This window comes from Nicotiana tomentosiformis, chromosome 5 (genome assembly GCF_000390325.3).
Source record: "Nicotiana tomentosiformis chromosome 5, ASM39032v3, whole genome shotgun sequence".
NCBI classification, from domain to species: Eukaryota; Viridiplantae; Streptophyta; class Magnoliopsida; order Solanales; family Solanaceae; genus Nicotiana; species Nicotiana tomentosiformis.
In genome coordinates this window covers 33,979,639-33,999,278 of record NC_090816.1, presented here as the reverse complement: position 1 = coordinate 33,999,278, position 19,640 = coordinate 33,979,639, and the positions used below count along the sequence as shown (strand labels likewise).

The following is a 19,640-nucleotide window of genomic DNA, read 5'->3' as shown; positions in this document are numbered from 1 at the left end:
TAATTTTCATAATTATACAAGATTTAATTATTAAATATTCATATATGGATTCCGGGCTCGATATTTGAGGCCCAATAGCACCAAGATATCCTGAATTCTTGTGTTCATGATGAGAAAATTTTTTCGATTTATCACTCAACATGTCTGTTATTTTAAATGTTAGTTTATTATTTATATGTTAGTTTAATATTGTATATGTTAGTTTTATTAATTTATATGTTAGTTTGATTATCATATATTTTTGTTTATGACTCACTTATATTTTACTATAATAAAATTAAATAATTAATTTTCATAATTATATAAAATTTAATTATTAAATATTCACATATGGGTTTCGGGTTCGATATTTGAGGCCCAGTAGCACCAAGGTATCCGAAAAATATTGTTGTTTTCTCATGTTATTTTCTTACGATCTTTGACTAGAATTGGACAGAGTTTTGTGTTTGGACTATCAGCTATTTTGACGTATTTTTGGGTATAATAAATACTTAAATGATTAATTTTAATAACTACAAAGATACAACGCTAAAGGGTATTACATTTTACTACGCTAAAAGGACACTACATTACAAATACAAGCACTACATTAGGCCACAAGATATCACTAGAGGGAACTAAAGTAACAATTTATCTATTTTACTAGTCTTTAAGCAAATAAATAATCTAAACCGGATAAAAATAACAAATAAATTTAATCACAAAACATTCACGAAAATACATATACCACAGTAAAAAGTAACTAATTAATATTTTTTAACAACTAATAATAATTTTTCTATTTTTACTATATTTTTTAGCACACTAATATCATAGTCCAGATAAAATAAACAAATTAGTTAAATCGCAAAACAATCACAAAATAATATAGAACATATTAAAAACAATTAATATGCATTTTTATACGAGTTTTAACAAAAACTAAGTTGGAATATCTCGATTTAAGGTTTTTGAAAAGTTGAAGATTTGGTGATTTGGAGCCGAAACGAGCAACCCACAATGAGAGAATTCCTTATCTAGGATGTGGAACCGAGAATCTTTACTTTTTGTGGGACGGGTGGGGTCCACTCGAGATTTTTTGGTCGTTAATGGGGGGACCGTTGTTCGTTAGTTTTTTTAAGAGGAGATGGGGAGTTCTAATCGGTGGCGGAAGGAAAGGGGACGGGTTTAATTTGTAGGTATAGCGTCGTTTATTAAGGCGCTATACTATAGCATCTTAATAAACGGCGCTACACCTGGCCGTCTTTTCATATTCAAATATAGCGTCTTTTTAAATGGCGCTATACCTTAACGGGCAAACTTCCGTTAAGGTAAGTAAAGGGCGCTATATATATTTTGGTCACTAACTTTTTTCTCCACCTATTTTTGTGTCTTGAGTCTGAAAATACATTAATTTGGTTCTGGACTCTTGCAAAAGTAGGATCTTATCGAGAGACATTCTGTGTAATATGACAAAAAGAACCAGTTTGGCCGATCATAGGTATGGTAGCCATGCTGCTAAGGTGGAGAGGGAGCTAGACTTATATGTGCTGAACCCAGTCATTTTTGTTTAAACACTGTATTTACATTAAAAAATTTATTAAATGTATATAAATATTTAATTGCGAACCCAGTAACTAAGACGATCTATGGGTTCCGAGCCAAATTTAGAACCGATAAATTTTAAATCCTAACTCCACCTCAGTTAAGGTGAGCCTAGCTAGTACATCATGCACGATCTTCTACGAGGAGATCCATGATAAAAGGAGGAGGTTGATAAGAAAGGTGATGTTGCTTCCCGGTAGCTCAGAACCAAAATGAGTTAGTCGATCCGCTATCATATTTTGCTCCCAGTACGTATGTAAAATGTGCGAGTGAAGATTAGAAAGATCATGCAGCATATATATTATCTCTAGTGCGTTGATATTTATTTAATTTGCAGAGGTTGAAGATTGTGATGTACCGCCAATTGCAATCCATGTAATAAGGCCATTAGTTCTGTTACAATTGGTGTTGAAGTGGTAGTTGTTCTTGTATATCCCATAATCTAGTCCCCCTTTGAATTTCGGAACTGCGGCGCCATAGGTGTTTTGTTTAAAGTGGCCATATTTTGGTGGCTCCCATTTGACATATATTTGGATCAAATGTGTATGAGTTGATTTCTTGTATGCTAGAAAATAATACTCTAGCTGTGGCAAGGTGATAAATTGGTTGGTATTGTGTATGAGCTATATTTGTTTAAAAAAACAATTTTTATTACGCGTGATCCAGTAATGCCAAAGAGTAAAAGGAACGAGGCAAATTATTGTGCGTTGGAACATGTGATGAGAATATGTTAAAGTGTTTCCGGCTCTTGGTGATGGAAAGAACCAAGTGCACTACTAGTGATTCATATGTTATGCAAGTAATAGGAATTTGTAGGTAGTTTATTATGATTACACAACCAGAGAAAAGTCTTGATTTTAGCAGAAAAAGACAGGTGCCAAATCCAGTTATAACTATGGTCCCTATTTTCTTGCTTTGTCAATTCTTTATAACAGGAGTTGACGGTGAATGTCCCCTTAGTCGTGAGATCCCAAATGACTCAAAATAGTAATGTGCAATTTTCTAAAGTATATCTTCGGGTAGTTCAAAGGAAAGGCAATTAAAGGAGTTAGTATTGTTTACTCTAAAAAAAAATAAATAAATAACAATTGAATTTATACGTGGTTTTAAGAATATACGTATCAATTCAATACAAATGATAAATAACATTAGATTAAACAGATAAATGATGTAATAAATTGTCAAACCAATTAAGGGGAGTGATCCCGAACTCAGTAACGGCTTAATGTAATGCCTGCCTTCGATCCCGGGCTCACAACAATAAAGAACTGATGAACAAAAGTAAGAACTTTGAATAGCAGAGAAAATAATAGTATATTGCCTTGATATGCGTGTTACAATATTTCTACGAATAATAATCTTTCCCCTTTATATAATAGGGGAGTTTTACCCTAAGTACAATTCTAAGAAAGATAAAAATCTTCTGTTACGCCGATCATTGATACGAGCCGAGATTCGCACCGTGATATCCGGTTGGGTACGGATATCACGGCCCTTTGTTAGTCGTGTGCGGCTTCTCGGTGATGCTCTCCGAAGTCTCAACCCTTAAATCGGACCTAGAGGATATGGACCTGATATCCTCGAGGGCATGTGTTTTCCCGATCCCTGATACGAGCGGTTCTTCGTTTTGACTCTGATACGTTACGGTCATCTTCCCACTCGGCTCAGCTAACCGGGAAGTCGAGTTATGCGACGGGCTCGGTTTTACCCGTATACAGATAGTCCCCTCGTTTCTCATAGAGTAGACTAACCGAAACGATGAGAAACGATTGATGACTCTGATTCCCTCCTTCGTAAGTTACGACGGGGAACTGAAACGTCCCATCAATCGTGTCGTTCTGACTTCGGACACGTGTCGCTTACCGGTAGGTTGCCTCCGAATGCGAAGCGTCGGATGTTTCCCTATAAAATCCCCCTTCCTTTGTCCTTTTTCTTCTTCCAGAGCAAACCGCTATTTTCGAGCCATTAACCATTATCAAAACCTTCATCAAATCTTCAAATCTTCTTTTATTTCAATCTTCTTATTTATGTTTGTGGTTGTGCAGCTATTCCCCGGGTTCTGAATGCGGTCCTCCGTTTAAAGGAATGTATCGAGGGCATCTGTACTTAGATGTCCTACTTCGAACGCACGTGGCGCGGACTCTCAAAGGACCAATGGGAAGCTCGTTCTCATGGTAAGGTCTCTTCTTGAATAGCCAACATTATGTCTCCGTTTTATATTACACTAATCCCTCTTCTTTATCATTGTAGGTTTGCCTAAGACAACTAAACTTAGGCCTTCGGAAGGGGACAAAGATATGCCTCCACCCGTTGATCCCTTCGTTGCCTCCACGGAGGGAAAGAAGAAAAGAAAAATAAAGCCATCGGGCTCCACGAGCTCTAAGGCAAAGAAACCGTAGAAACGGGTGCTCCGTAAGCCCAAGAGGGGCTCCAGCTCCCGTGTGCCTGCCTCCGACTCCCCTTCTTCGGCTTAGGGACGAGCCGAAGGAAAAATCTGCCTTCGTAACTCATGGGACGACCACCTATCTCGGGGATTGGGAGGCATCCGAAGGGGAGACTCGCAAGACCGGCCCCCCCTCCAACTCAGAAAGCCGATGTGGTTCCCTAGGGTGAAACTTCCCAGGATATCGGTTTTGTACCGAAGGAAGTTCCCATTACAATTGAGGTCTCGGGGACGCCCTCTTTCACCGAGTCTATGCTCTAAGAAGCCCAAGCAAGGAAGGAAAAATCTAATGAAAGGGCTCATGGCGTGGACGATCACCTTCGTTCCTTTTTTTACGGCGTGGACTCGTCTGTCTTGGAAGACGTTTCCGGGATGGGAGACCTAGAAGTGCCAAGAAAGGATCCGTGTTCATAGGTCGGAGGGCTAAAGTCGAGCCCAAAGTTAGTCAACCAGTTCCCGCCCCAAATGCGGACCCCAGCCGTAAAAGGTCGATAATCATGACTGTCTCGGAGGATGCTTAGGTTCTTTCTGCTCCCGTAGGAGTAGCGAACCACCTTCGATGCCTGGTGACCGAAGAAGACCAGGAAAAAATGAACGAGGTGGACATACCATGCCTGTACAACGAGGTACAACAGGCACTGAATCGGGTAAGACATCATTACGCTCTTTCGACCTTTGACTTAGTCCTTGATATTTCTCATGTGTTTTTCCTTTTATCCTTTCGCAGGCCTCGGTAATTGATCGCGTCCAAATGCACACCTCAATAGAGATATGTAACGGTCGTTTGAAATAATAAAACCCAACTAAGAGTCGGGGTCGAATCCACATGGAGCTAAGATGGGAGTTAGGGGTATATATTTCAATGTGCGTGATTGATTTATCTAGATTGTACTTCCACAAAAAGATTGGTTTTCTATTTCTAATTTTACTCTAAAGATTGCAAAATAAAGAAAGAGACTCGAGATAATTATTTTTGAGGTTTTTCCAAATTGATAAAAAGCCTAGGGTTGTGGCCATTACCTAGGTGTTTGCCTAATGGAATAAAGTCTTAAATACTTGTTCTGCTGACTGGGGTGTATTATAGCTATCAACTCTAAATTATCCACTCAATACCTCTCGGTCAGAGAGTGGTTTTGCCTAATTTGGCTTTCTCAAGACCAAATGGGTATCACACAAAACAATTGATAAAAGCTCAAGTCAGGTTGTTACTATCTCTAGGTTGAACCCTTTAATCGGGTTAATCAATCTCTCGATTGACCCAATTTCTTGTTGGCTAAGTTATCCTAGACTAGGTCTCTCTTTCTCAAGAAAAGACTAAGTCAAATAGGCATGAACTAATATTTGCAACCATTAATTCCACAATTAAAGCATTAACTAAGCTAAATAATAAACACTCAATCATAAACAAGCACTAAATTAGATACCCATAAGGTTTATGCACTAGGGTTGGGTCACAACCCTAGTAAAAATCTAGCTACTCATACTTGGGTTTGCAGAAAATAGAGAAGAAAGGCTAATTAAACTCATAATGAAAGCTTAAAATGATTAAATCTATTGTAAAATACACCAAAGCAAAGCAAACTTCCAAAAATGACAAAGAAAAATGGCTACAGTAATTTCAGAGGTTCAAACTTGACCTAATTTTGTGAAACTCGTCTATTTATACAAGGTTGAAAATCTCGGACAAAAATACCCCTCGGGATGTTCTGCGACCGCACAATTCCATGTGCAGTCCGCAGATTTCTTCATCTAGCAGGAACTGGGGTTCTGCACCCGCACATTTCTGAACTGCGGCCGTAAGACAATTGTTCTGTGGTCCGCAGATTAAGAACCACGGCCGCAAGGCACTCTTCTGCAGTCCATAATATTAAGATTGCGTCCTCACAAATATTGTGCGGTCCGCAATTCACTGAGGTCCTGGAGTTGGTCCTTTTGCACACTCTCTGATCTTGACCCTTAGCCTATCTTTTGTGGCCGCACAATTCATGTGCGGTCCGCAATTTGCACAAATACCTACAGATTTTTCCTTCTTTTGTTTGCAGCCACAGATGGAATTCTGCAGTCCGCAATTACTTTTGCGAACCGCACATTGTGTGCTTTTGTTCCCTTTATTGCCTTGTGCTTAGACTGCTCCTTTTTTAGCCGGATTTTATTTCTGGAACCCAACTTCTAGCATTCCTACAATTTTGCACAATTTTATTAGTTTCGGAAACACAATTTAATGCTTTTAGATTTAAAAAAAAAAGCTAAAAAGCGCTAATAAGTAGTCAAAATCCCCACTTATCAACTCCCCCAAACTTAAGTCTTTGCTTGTCCTCAAACAAATATATTTTTTCTCACCTCCAAAAGTTAAGGATCATTTCAACGAGTCAAAGGTGAGCCATCTACACATCAGTTGGACCAACAATTACCCACATTACCTGTGTATTATCAACAAGGCGACAAGTTAAACATTTATGCACATATAGTTCTAAAGTGACATTTGAGCATCAAAAGTTGACTTTACTCATCAAGGACTCTTGCTCTATCATGTAGGTCATGGTGGACTCCAAACTTTTCCTCTTCTACTTTCCGGTTGCCTGGCTCACTTAAGAATTTTAGCACTCAATCTAAAGATTTATGAAAGGTTCACTCATCTCTCTCAAGAGAATGTCGCAAGTATGGCTTCAAGTACCATAGGCTTGCCCCTCATGTAGATCACCACTAATGCAAGCTCACTCAGCTCGAGATCAAATAGGACTTCTTTCGGGATGTAATGAAGGTTTTTGGATTAGGGTTGGATATAATATGGTTGAGTGGTTACACTTTTCCTTAAGCACTCCATTTTATTTTATTTTAATTCTCGGCTCACACTTTGCCAATTCTTTGAGGCACTTTCTTTTTCTTGGGAAACTAGAGAGACTTAACATCACTCTTTCTTGCTCATTACATTCATTTTCTCCCTCTTTGATTTCTTCATGCTTGGGATCATTACTTCTCTTTGAATCCCTTCAACTCTTCCACTTATTCCCTATTTTGTATTCTTCTCCTTTTTTTTTTGCTCTTTTCTTTTCTTGCCTTTCTCTTCTCATTATTTCTTTTCTCTTTTTGTGCCTTGATACCCTTTTCAAGTTCCTCGTCTCTCCCTTAAACTTACGTTTTTAGCCAATTGTTTCACAAGAGTGTTAAGGAAATCTCGGGTGCCAAGAGAGGATCACGATCAAACGGGTAAAGGCTTGTAACATAGTTGTCAAATGAGAAAGACTCGAGGGTCAACAAGGTTGACTAGGGATCACAACATTGGTAGGCAATAGAAAGCTCAAACGGTCCAAGGAAAAGCCTACAATCACTTCTCAAGCCAAGCAAAACTTAGGATTTTACCTTGAAACACATTCGGGGCAAGTTCTAGACCTTTCGCACGGGTACTTGGACTAACAACAAATCCACTCACCTCTCACGCAACTGGATTGTTAAAAAGGATAGAATCGAGGGCCCACAACGACCACATTCAAGATTGAAAATCACTATGGTTCAATTAAACCACTCGATGGTTGTCAAAGTTAACACAAGAGTCACAAAGTCACTAACTAGAGCTATTTCTTTCAAAAACCTTATTTCTAACCATAAGCACGTAGTTAAGTGTGTTGGTACCAAATGAAGCATGTTTGACTCTTTGAGCATGACTTAATTAGGTATTTTTATTCATTACTACTACTATTATTACCTAAACATCAAAAATAGACTCATTCCCTTAAGAAGGTTGTCACGCCATCCATCGTTGGGACGAGTCACCCGATTCACACAACAACTACCTTTGAAAAGAACCGTGGTATTAAGAAAAACAAAGGCCTATTATCTACTAAAACATAAAAAAAGCTACTAAAACAAACAAAGAAGCTACTAACTCAAACTACGAACTAATAATGGAACCAAAAATAAATAAGCTAATTAAAAATAACTAATGAATATACATAATAAGATAAAAATAGAGAATATATACAGAATAAGAAAGAGAAAGAAGATAATATCAAGTTATTACAGGCCAGTTGTATCAGAATGTACCAAATAAGATCAAATAAACTCCACCCCCTCAAATAAAAATAAGCATTGTCCTCAATGCTCAATAAAATAAGAGTAAAAGAGGGAAAAGAGTGAAGAAAACTCCCCATGGCTCCTTGGACATCTCTGTGTCCACAACAATGTCACCGCCCTCAGTCTCATCAAATTGGATCTCATCATCCTCAACTCTGGGAGTGACTGGGTTGGTGAACATCTAACGCACTGCCTAGGCAGTGTGGGCAACATAGTCTGGCTCCTTAGACTGGCCAGCTGGTGCCACCGGTACTGATGGTGCTGCAGGAACTGGGTCTGAAGGGTGTGGGTCAATCAGCATGTCAAAAGGGATATCTCCGACTGCAGCAAGCTTGGTCACCTTCCTCCGGAGCTTGTCCACTGACTTCTTACTGGACTGGGACTTTCTCATCTTCTTTACTTCTTTGCCCAGCTCTTCGATCACTGACTCGTGTTGTACCAAGGTAGCCATGATGGTGGTTCTCTAGGAGCTTCTTCAATGTCTCCTCAACTGTCGGGGGAATCTGAGGTGCCCAAACTGAATACTATGCTACAACAGTACTGGATAGGTCAGACAGCTTTACAGTGGCTGTCTGCAGCCAGTTGTTGAGGCTCGCCAATGTCTAGGAGACTCGTAGTGCAGAAAGTGGAGCAGTATGCATGTGCACCAGCTTCAAAGCCGAAGTGGAGACTGTGGCAGGAGTTATAGAAGGGGTTGTGGATGATGGTGGAGGCATAACTGCGGCACTAGAGGAAGGCTCAGCCAAAGTAGATGGGACATCAACTCCCTCCGCAACTACCACAGCTCGCTTATCAGACTGGCCTGTGGTGGTAGACAGTCGACCTTTTCTCTTCGGGTTGCTTGCATCCATAAGTGAGTACCAGGAGAAAGGCTTCTTCTGCCTCACCTTTGTATCAAAATCCCCCGGCTCTACCCTCGCATCCGTGAGATACTCTGTAATAGTATTGGAATACGTGCAGGACAAGTCATCTTGCCGAGCAATGACTGAGATGTTGGCTGACATCACGACACCCATATTGATAGGGTTCCCGTCCATGATCAAAGCAACTAGAACTGCCCGAGGGATCGGGAGATAGGTCTCATTCTGTCTCGGGTCTAGTCTGCTAAAGATAAAGGTTTGCCACCCCTTTGCCTCAAAGCTCAAAGTGCTCCTGTGAATAGGAACCCCTGTTGTGATCCATGACGGTGGTGGCCCAGGAGCTGCTAGAATCTCTGTTAACAAAGGTCGGGCTTCATCTCCCATTGCATACTTCTCTAAGTATTCCTTCAGCTCGACATCTTCGAAACCCAAGTACGTGTTAAAAGTAGCTTGATCAAATCTTAATTTAAGGTTATGCACTTTGGTTACCTTTGTCCCCTTCTTGATATGCGCCACATTGGCGTAGAATTCCCGGACAAGATATTCTTTGGCATCCACCACACTCTGGGTGATACACATCCACCCCTTGCGTTCCTTGAACTGTCTCAGCACTGCCGGGTTATATTTCTCCAAACCCTTCAATTAAAACTGCCGCTCAAGAGTAAGCGACCTTACTGGCAACCATTGACGGAATCTGGTGAAGGCGGCCAAGCTGACAAACCGATCCTCCCAAAACCTCTTTCTTCTTCGTCCTTTCAAGGAAGGTAAGTGTAGCATCTCCCCCTCTACCATCATCGGGGATGTCCTAAACTGATGTCTCTCTAGAACTTTTCGAATCCTCGTAAGTGTTGTGGGATGATAATGGCTCGTCCCTCAGTTGGAATCTCCCTGACGGTCTGGACTGTACTACTAGTTGTTCCTGAACGGAGGCTGAGTTGCCCTCTGATACGTCCCTAGACGGGGCGTATGAACTCGTCTTGGAGAGATCTTTACCTCTCCCGACTGTTGTCTTTTTTCTTATTTCATGCTGTTGGGAACTAGGTAAGGCTCTCTTGCCTCGTCCCCGGGAAGGTTCACCCCTTCCTTTAGAAGTATCACCTCTGCCTCTAGATCGAACCATTATCTGTATCAAATAGACGCAATCGTTAGTTTCAATTCAATGTTTAGTCAGACACATGAGGTATACAAGTAAACACCAGAAAACACAGTGAGGGTCACACACACAATATGCTTGAAGTTGAGGGTCTACGGTCCGCACAATTTGTCTTGCGGCCGTATATGAAGTCTTGCAGACCGCACAATTCTCTCTTGAGGCCGCAGATGGGAATTGTGGTCCACATATTTTCATTGCGGCCGAAACTTAGAAACCAAAAACATTCCAACTCTGTGATAACAGAGAATTGGTGGATGTGCGTCCGCAACATGTTTTCTGCGGTCTGCACATTTTGTCTTGCGGCCGCACATTAAATCACAAATATGTAAACTCTCTGAAGATAGTGATTATGCAGTCCGCACAATTTTTGTTGCGGTTGTAGACTCATTCTTAACTAAACTTACCTAGAATTGCGACCGCAGAATTCAAAATATACGAATAGTCCTTTCTAGGGTTTGCAATTTCTTTTGTGCAAATTTTGACATGGTAACATCATCAAAGCATGAGTATAAATTTACCCATTCCCCATAGAGCATGTGCTTGTTGACCCACTACAGATATACCTCACAAGTATGTACAATTGAATTCTATTGACAAATGGCCTAAAATTGACTAAAAATCTAAAAATTAAAAAAAAAAGAAGATTAACAAGATTATGAAGCATACCAAATGAATGAGTAATGAGTGATCGATCAAATATGTTGTATGAATGCACAGGTAGACTCAGCAAAAAACTTCAAAAGATTACTGTGATTTTTGCTTAGAGAGGAAAAAGAGTAACAGTAGTCCTAGCCCTCTATTTATACTTATTGATTTTCTAAGGGAAAGAAATGCGAGTGCGGCCGCAGAATTTCAATTGCGGACCGCACTCTGTTACCTGAGGCTTCAATTGTGGTCTCCATTTGCGGTCCGCAAAATTTTGTGTGCGACCGCAGATTCCTTGTTGCAGATGCAGATTTCATGTTGCGGTCGCAAATCGATCATTTTTCTGACAGAGCAACTTTAGAGAGTTGGCATTTTCCACCTTCCACTTGTGCGGTCCGCAAGATAATTGTGCGGTCGCATAGCACTTTTGCTGCAACAATTGTAAATGTGCGGTCCGCATAATTCACATGCAGTCCGCACAATTTTGCACACTTAGCCAGATTTCTGTCTACCATTCCTATAAGGCACACTCATCCATGTAGCACACTTCAAATCAAGTTAGCACCAAAGTAACTCCTAACTACAAAAGAAGAAAAAGAAAAGAAAAAGAAACATGGGTTGTCTCCCAAGGAGCTCCTGATTTAACGTCGCGGCACGACGTAGAATACCCTCAGTTGAAATGCATGACCACCACGATGTATCCATCTCCAATTTTTGCCAAATAGTGCTTCACCCGGTGACCATTGACTCAAAATACCTCATTGTTTTTGTTTTTAAAGTCCAATACACTAAAAGGCATCACACCCACAATTTGAAAGAGATCACTCCAGGAAACATCCTCAACCCCGAGTTGAACAACAATACGAGATCGCCCACTTTGAGCTCTTGGTTCCAAATGTATTTGTCATGAAGATATTTCATCTTTTCTTTGTACAAGGACCAACTTGCATAAGAATGATACCGGAACTCATCCAATTCATTCAAATGTCCAACCCTCAAGTTAGCGGCTACATCCAAATCAAGATTTAACTTCTTTAGAGCCCACATGGCTTTGTGCTCAAGTTTCACCGGAAGATGACAAGCTTTGCCGAACACCAATCAGTATGGTGACGTTCCGATAGGTGTTTTGTAAGCCGTCCAATAGGCCCATAATACATCATCAAGCTTCTTGGACCAATCCGCCCGGTTAGCATTCACTATTTTGGACAAAATACTATTTATCTCCCTGTTGGAGACTTTCACTTGACCGCTAGCTTGTGGATAATAGGGAGTCATGACTGTATGAGTAACACCATACTTGCTAAGTAAAGTGTCAAAAGCCTTGTTGCAAAAATGTGACCCCCCATCGCTTATAATAGCCTGCGGAGTACCAAACCTTGTGAAAATATTCTCTTTCAAGAATGCCACAATACTTCTCACCTCATTGTTGGGTAGAGCAGTGGACTCAACCCATGTAGATACATAATCAACTGCGACCAAGATATAGGTGTTTACACAAGAACTCACAAAAGGACCCATGAAGTCAATACCCCACACATCAAAGATATCAATCTCCAAAATGGTAGTGAGAGGCATTTCATTTTTCTTTGAGATTCCACCGGCCCGTTGACATTCATCACATCTTTTCACTACATCACTTGCATCCTTGTAAAGAGTGGGCCAATAGAAATCGCAACTTAGCACTTTGGCTGTCGTTCTTGCTCCACCATGGTGACCACCATATGGCAAAGAATGACAAGCCCCAAGAATTTCACCTTGCTATTCTTCTGGTACACATCTTCTAATTACCCCATCCGTACAAATCCGAAAAAGGTATGGTTCATCCCAATAATAATCTTGACAATCCCGTTTGAGCTTCTTCCTTTGGTTTGAAGAGAACTCATCCAGGATGATTCCACACATAAGGAAATTTTCTAGATCCGCAAACTATTGCACTGCCTTCATTGAAATAGCCAAGAGTTGCTCATCAAGGAAGGAGTCATTGATTTCAAGGACATCATGCGGCCTCCCTCCTCCTTCAAAAGGGACAAGTGATCCGCCACTTGATTTTCACTCCATTTTCTATATTAGATGTCAATATCAAACTCTTGCAACAAAAGCACCCATCTCATCCACCGATCTTTAGAATCTTTCTTGCTCATAAGATAATGAAGTGTTGCATGATCCGTGCGGACAATAACTTTCGCACCCATCAAGTACGGGCGATACTTCTCAATTATAAACACAATGGCAAGGAGCTCTTTCTCCGTAAAGGTATAGTTGACTTGGGAACCATTCATGGTCTTACTAGCATAGTAGACCGGATGAAAACTCTTGTTGATGCATTTTCCCAAAATATCCCCAACCGCTACGTCACTAGCATCACACATGAGTTCAAAGGGGACACTCCAATTTGGATCGGTGATGATATGAGTGGTTGTCAACTTGAACTTTAACAATTCAAAGGCTCACATGCAATCATCATTGAAGTTAAGCTTAGCATCTTTCTCAAGAAGCTTGCACAGTGGGTTCACCCCCTTAGAGAAATCTTTGACGAAACACCGGTAAAATCCCGTGTGGCCTAAGAAACTCCGCACACCTTTCACCAAAGTTGGAGGAGGTTTAGAAATCGCCTCAATCTTTGCCTTGTCGACTTCAGATCCATTCTTTGAGATTTTGTGTCCAAGGTCAATGCCTTCCTCGACCATGAAATGACACTTCTCCTAATTGAGCACCAAATTCGTTTCTTCATATCTTGCCTACACTTTATCTGAATTTGCAAGACAATCATCAAAAGAATCTCCAACTATCGAGAAGTCATCCATGAAAACTTCAAGGTAATCCTCCACCATGTCCGTGGAGATATCCATCATACACCTTTGAAAAGTCGCTGATGCATTGCACAAACCAAATGGCATCCCATTGAAGGAGAAAGTACCATAAGGACATGTAAAGGTTGTTTTCTCTTGATCCTCCGGAGCAATAAGGATTTGGTTGTAGCCCGAATACCCATCAAGAAAGCAATAGAAAGCACGATCGGCCAACCTATCAAGCATTTGGTCTAGGAAGGGAAGTGGAAAATGATCCTTACTTGTGACTTTGTTGAGCTTGTGTTAGTCCATACACACTCTCCAACCGATCAGTGTTCTTGTAGGAATCAACTCATTCTTATCATTGGTGACAACTGTCATGCCCCCTTCTTTGGGACACATTGAACCTGAGAAGTCCACGAACTATAGGAAATGGGGTAGACAACCCCGGCATCCAACCACTTAATAATCTCCTTTTTGACAACTTCTTGCATAGCCTCATTGAGTCTCCTTTGATGTTCAATAGATGGTTTGGCACCTTTGTCCAAGTTGATCTTATGCATACAAAATGTGGGGCTTATCCCCCGAATATCCGCCAATGTCCACCCAATAGCCTTCTTCCTTTTTTGTAGCACCGCCAATGTAGAATCTACCTTCACGTTAGTTAAACAAGAGGAAAGAATAACCAGTAAAGTAGAACAAGGGTTAAGAAATTCATACCGAAGATGTGGAGGCAATGGCTTCAACTCCAAGGTAGGAGGCTCTTCAATGGAAGGCTTTGTAGGAGGAGTTTTCCTATTTTCAAGATCCAAAGATAGTTTTCGGGGTGCGTAATTGTAAGACCCCATTCCTTGCAAAGAGTTCACACATTCTATGAAGCCATCCATCACGTCATTATCAAAGTTAAGCAAGATGACCTCCAACATATCACCAACATTGATTGTGGCACTTGTATCATCAACAATAACATCGGTCACCAAGTCCACTAAAGAACACACCTCATTACTATTTGGTTGTCACATGGACTTGCACACATGGAATACCACTTTTTCATCTCTCACCCGGAAAGTGAATTCTCCGGCTTCAACATCACAAAGAGCCTTCCCTGTAGCAAGGAAAGGTTTTCTAAGAATAATCGGTACCTCATAATCAACTTCACAATCTAGAATAACAAAATCCGCCCGAAGAATGAATTTATCAACATGAACCAAGACATCTTCAATCATTCCCAAAGGTCTATTCATGGTCCGATCGGCCATTTGCAATCTCATAGAGGTGGGTATTGATTTCCCAATTCCCAAGGTCTTGAAAATCGAATTGAGCATCAAATTAATACTTACGCCAAGATCACAAAAAGATTTAGCAAACTCGACACTTCCAATTGTACAAGGAATCGTGAAAGCACCGGGATCTTCCAACTTAGGAGCCATTGGATGCACAATTGCACTCACTGGATGAGTGACTTTTATAGTTTTAAAATTCATTGACCGCTTCTTCGTCACGGGATCCTTCATAAATTTTGCATAGCCGGGCATTTGTTCCAAAGCTTCAACTAAAGGCACATTGATTGAGAGATTCTTCATCATTTGAATGAACTTTTTGAATTGATTCTTGCCATTTTGTTTGGAAAGCCTTTAAGGGTATGTAGGTGGAGGCTTAGGCAATGATGCCTTAGACTTTTGCATTACCGACCCCGGTGTGTCAATGATGTGATCCTTAGACGGGTTCACCTCCTTTTTGAGTCTCTTCCACACTCTTAATATCAATCCAAACTTCATCATTTGCTTGCACCACATTGTTCGAGACCTCTTCTTCTTGTTCCACTTGCGCATCATCCGCAAGGTGCTTTTGATTTGAGGTGGGTGTATTCCCACCTCTTCCATTTCTTGTAGTAATAGCCATGGAATGCCCCCTGTTGTTTCCACCCTTTGGGTTTACCACCGTGTCACTTGGTAGTACCCCCTTAGGACGAGAATTTAGAGCTTGAGAGATTTTCCCCATTTGCACTTCTAAGTTTCGGATCGATGTGTTGTGTGAGGCAAGTTGGGCGTTCGAATTGACATTCTTTTACATCATTTGCTTGAACACGTTCTCAATACACCCCATCTCATTAGTTGAAGAACTAGGACCATGGGAAGGATAATGAGGCGGGTTGTTCAGTTGTTGATACATTGGGGACCTTTGAAAATCCGACCCCCGATTACCTTGATTATTGTTCAAACCACCTTGATTGTTACCCCTCGCCCAATTTTCTTGATTATTGCCACTCCATTTTTCTTGATTGTTGTTGTTATGCCAATTCCTTTGATTGTTTCTACCACTCCAATTTCCTTTATTGTTAGAATTCCAATTGCCTTGATTGTTTTGAGGTTGCCATTGTTGTTGGTTTGGCCTTGGAAGTTGTCACGTTTCCCTTGAAAGTTGTTCACATATTACATCTCCTCTTCTTGGTCATTATAAGACTCATCTTGATCAAAATCATTATCATCTTGCACAAACTTCTCCACTCGATATTGCACCTGTGGACCCTTGGTTCTCCTCTTGTTCACCATCATGTTCACCCCCTCCATGGCGTTGACTTGCTTCAGATTTTTCACTTGTTGAAGTTGAGCCTTCGCTTATTGATTCATAGTGGTAGTCAATTCGGCAATGGCTTGACCATGGTCATGCAACTCTTTGTGAAGGTGGATCACATTGAGATCACCTTGTGGAACATTAGCCCGGGATTGCCATACCGATAATGTTTTTGCCATTTCATATAAAATATTGCATGCTTCCGCATAAGGCATAGTCACGAAGTTCCCACCGGCAAGTTGATTCACTACACATTGGTTGGTTGTGTTGATACCACGATAGAAATTTTGTTGAATCATGTTCTCCGTCATATCGTTGTTGGGACATTCCTTAACCATTGTTTAATAGAGTTCCCATATCTCGTGTAATTGTTCATTTGGCTCTTGCTTGAACGCTAAAATTTTATCCCGAAGTGTAGCCATGTGCCCCGAAGAGAAGAACTTAGAAATAAACTTTTCCGCCAACTCGTCCCAAGTGTGAATGGAATGGTTCGGCAAATGTTCCAACCAATATAAAGCTTTCCCCCGTAGAGAGAAGGAAAAAGCCTTAGCCTCAATGGATCCTCGGAGACATTTGTTTGTTTGCTCCCCCAACAAGTGTCCACAAACCCCTTCAAGTATTTGTATGTATTTTGACTTGGAGCACCGGTGAATAAACCATATTGCTCTAGCAAAGTGAGCATCACATTGGTGATTTGAAAGTTGTCCGCCCTAATACGGAGAGGGACTATTGCACTTGTATATCCTTCATTGGGTAACACTCGGTGTGGAGCCGCTCGTGGTGGAGGTGGGGGTGGAACAAACATATTTTCATGAGGCACTCGACCTCTTCTATTGGCTTGAGGTTCAAGAGGAACCTCATCCACTTGGTCTTCCTCAACGTCCATATCCCCCAAAGCAATATTTCCGAGATCATTGTTTGTCATGGTTGTACCTACGATATCTTAAACAAGTTAGTAACACAGAAGGAAAAGAAAATACTCCAAAAACACACCAAAATATATAGCTAACACAGTTTTTAATTCCCCGGCAATGACGATAAAAATTGATCGTGTCCAAATGCACACCTCAATAGAGATATGTAACGGTCGTTTGCAATAATAAAACCCAACTAAGAGTCGGGGTCGAATCCACATGGAGCTAAGATGGGAGTTAGGGGTATATATTTCAATGTGCATGATTGATTTATCTAGATTGTACTTCCACAAAAATGATTGGTTTTCTATGTCTAATTTTACTCTAAAGATTGCAAAATAATGAAAAAGACTAGAGATAATTATTTTTGAGGTTTTTCCAAATTGATAAAAAGCCTAGGGCTGTGGCCATTACCTAGGTGTTTGCCTAATGAAATAAAGACTTAAATGCTTGTTCTGCTGACTTGGGTGTATTATAGCTATCAACTCTAAATTACCTACTCAATACCTCTCGGTCAGAGAGTGATTTTGCCTAATTTGGCTTTCTCAAGACCAAATGGGTATCACACAAAACAGTTGATAAAAGCTCAAGTCGGTTTGTTACTATCTCTAGGTTGACCCCTTTAATTGGGTTAATCAATCTCTCGACTAACCCAATTCCTTGCTGGCTAAGTTATCCTAGACTAGGTCTCTCTTTCTCAAGAAGATACTAAGTCAAATAGGCATGAACTAATATTTACAACCATTAATTCCACAATTAAAGCATTAACTAAGCTAAATAATAAATACCCAATCATAAAACAAGCACTAAATTAGATACCCATAAGGTTTACACATTAGGGTTGGGTCACAACCCTAGTAAAAATCTAGCTACTCATACTTGGGTTTGAAGAAAATAGAGAAGAAAGGCTAATAAAACTCATAATGAAAGCTTAAAATGATTAAATATATTGTAAAATACACCAAAGCAAAGCAAACTTCCAAAATTGGCAAAGAAAAATGACTACAGTAATTTCTGAGGTTCAAACTTGACCTAATTTTGTGAAACTCGTCTATTTATACAAGGCTAAAAATTTCGAACAAAAATACCCCTCGGGAGGTTCTGCGGCCGCACAATTCCATGTGTAGTCCGCAGATTTCTTCATCTGGCAGGAACTAGGGTTCTGCGGCCGCACATTTCTGAACTGCTGCTACAAGGCAACTGTTCTGCGGTCCGCAGATTAAGAACTGTAGCCAAAAGGCATTCTTCTGCGGTCCGTAATATTAAGATTGTGGCCTCAAGGCAATCTTCTACGGCCGCACAAATATTGTGTGGTCCGCAATTCACTGAGGTCATGGACTTAGTCCTTTTGCACACTCTATGATCATGACCCTTAGCCCATCTTTTGCGGCCGCATAATTTATGTGCGGTCCGCAGTTTGCACAAATGCCTGGGAGCCCAACTTCCAGCATTTCTACAATTTTGCACAATTTTATTAGTTTCGGGAACACAATTTAATGCTTTTAGATTAAAACAAAAGCTAAATAGGCGTTAATAAGTAGTCAAAATCTCCACTTATTAATACTCCATCATGAAAGCTTTCTTCGATATCGGACCGAGGTTAACCAGCTCGAGGCTGAGGTTAAGGAGCTTGCCGAGAAAAGAGACATGTATAAGCTTCTCAGCGAGCAACATGAAGTGGTCATCAAGAATCTCCAGGCCGAGCTGGATGCGGCTCAGAAGGAGCATGCCGACTTGGTCGAAAAGGTAAAGGTTTTCGAAGTTAGCAATGAAGACTTAGTCATAGTGACTAATGACCAAACCTCACAGGTTCAGCAGAAGATTGACCGGATCGACCAACTCCGAGCTGAAATGAATGAGGTCCAAGCCATGGTCGATATTTGGAAGGGCAAAATAGACCGGCTGGCTTCGGAGAAGGAGACCGCCCAGGCACAGCTGGCATCGATAGAGGTTCAACTCCGAGTGGAAAAAGAGAAGGTCGATGCCCAGGGTCAACAAAATGAGGACCTTCAAGCTCACTTGGGCTCGGCCATTGCTGAACTGGATGCCCTTGGCAAGAAGCTCGAAATAACGTGGTCCATGTCGAAAGCAACCAAGGCTGATGGTGAAAGGATGGTGGCCCAGTATAGGGATGATGTCGAAGCATCCGAGGCTCGCCTGAAAACTACTGCTGAGTACGTGAGGTGGCTATCTAGGAGGGAGACCCTCGAAGAGATCCATGCCCGAGGCTTCGACCTATCGGCCGAGATCGAGGAGGAAAAAAGGCTTAAGGTCGAGGCCAAGAAGCTGGCTGAACCTGAGGATGAAGAAGGCTATGAGGGCTCCGATGAACCCGAAGATGAAGAAGGCCCCGACAACTCTAGTGATGAGGCGGGTTCTGGTGAAGATAAAGCATAGGTGCCTTAGGAATTTTTGTCTTTGTTTTTGCATCTTGTATATTTATCTTGTTGAGGTCATTTTCATTGGCCTTTGTAAAGACATTCTGGAATGTATATATAAAGTTTTTTCCCTTTGGCAATTTTCAAGTCTATTACCTTTAGCATCCTTTTTACAATTGCAAAGATTTCAAATGCCTTAGCACGGAATAAAACGCAGTAAGTAGTCGTT

At 40.9% G+C, this 19,640-nt stretch overlaps 1 protein-coding gene across 1 annotated transcript; it reads left to right on the top strand.

Moving 5' to 3' along the window:
- The first annotated feature begins 18,680 nt into the window (after positions 1-18,680).
- On the top strand, positions 18,681-19,430 carry LOC138892143 (uncharacterized). The gene has a single exon (XM_070175842.1). It carries the CDS (start codon positions 18,681-18,683, stop codon positions 19,428-19,430), a length of 750 nt encoding a protein of 249 aa, XP_070031943.1.
- Positions 19,431-19,640: the final 210 nt, after the last annotated feature.

What these genes read in the sequence shown, in the direction of transcription:
- LOC138892143 (XM_070175842.1), top strand. Translation starts at nt 18,681, where the DNA reads ATGTATAAGCTTCTCAGCGAGCAACATGAAGTGGTCATCAAGAATCTC.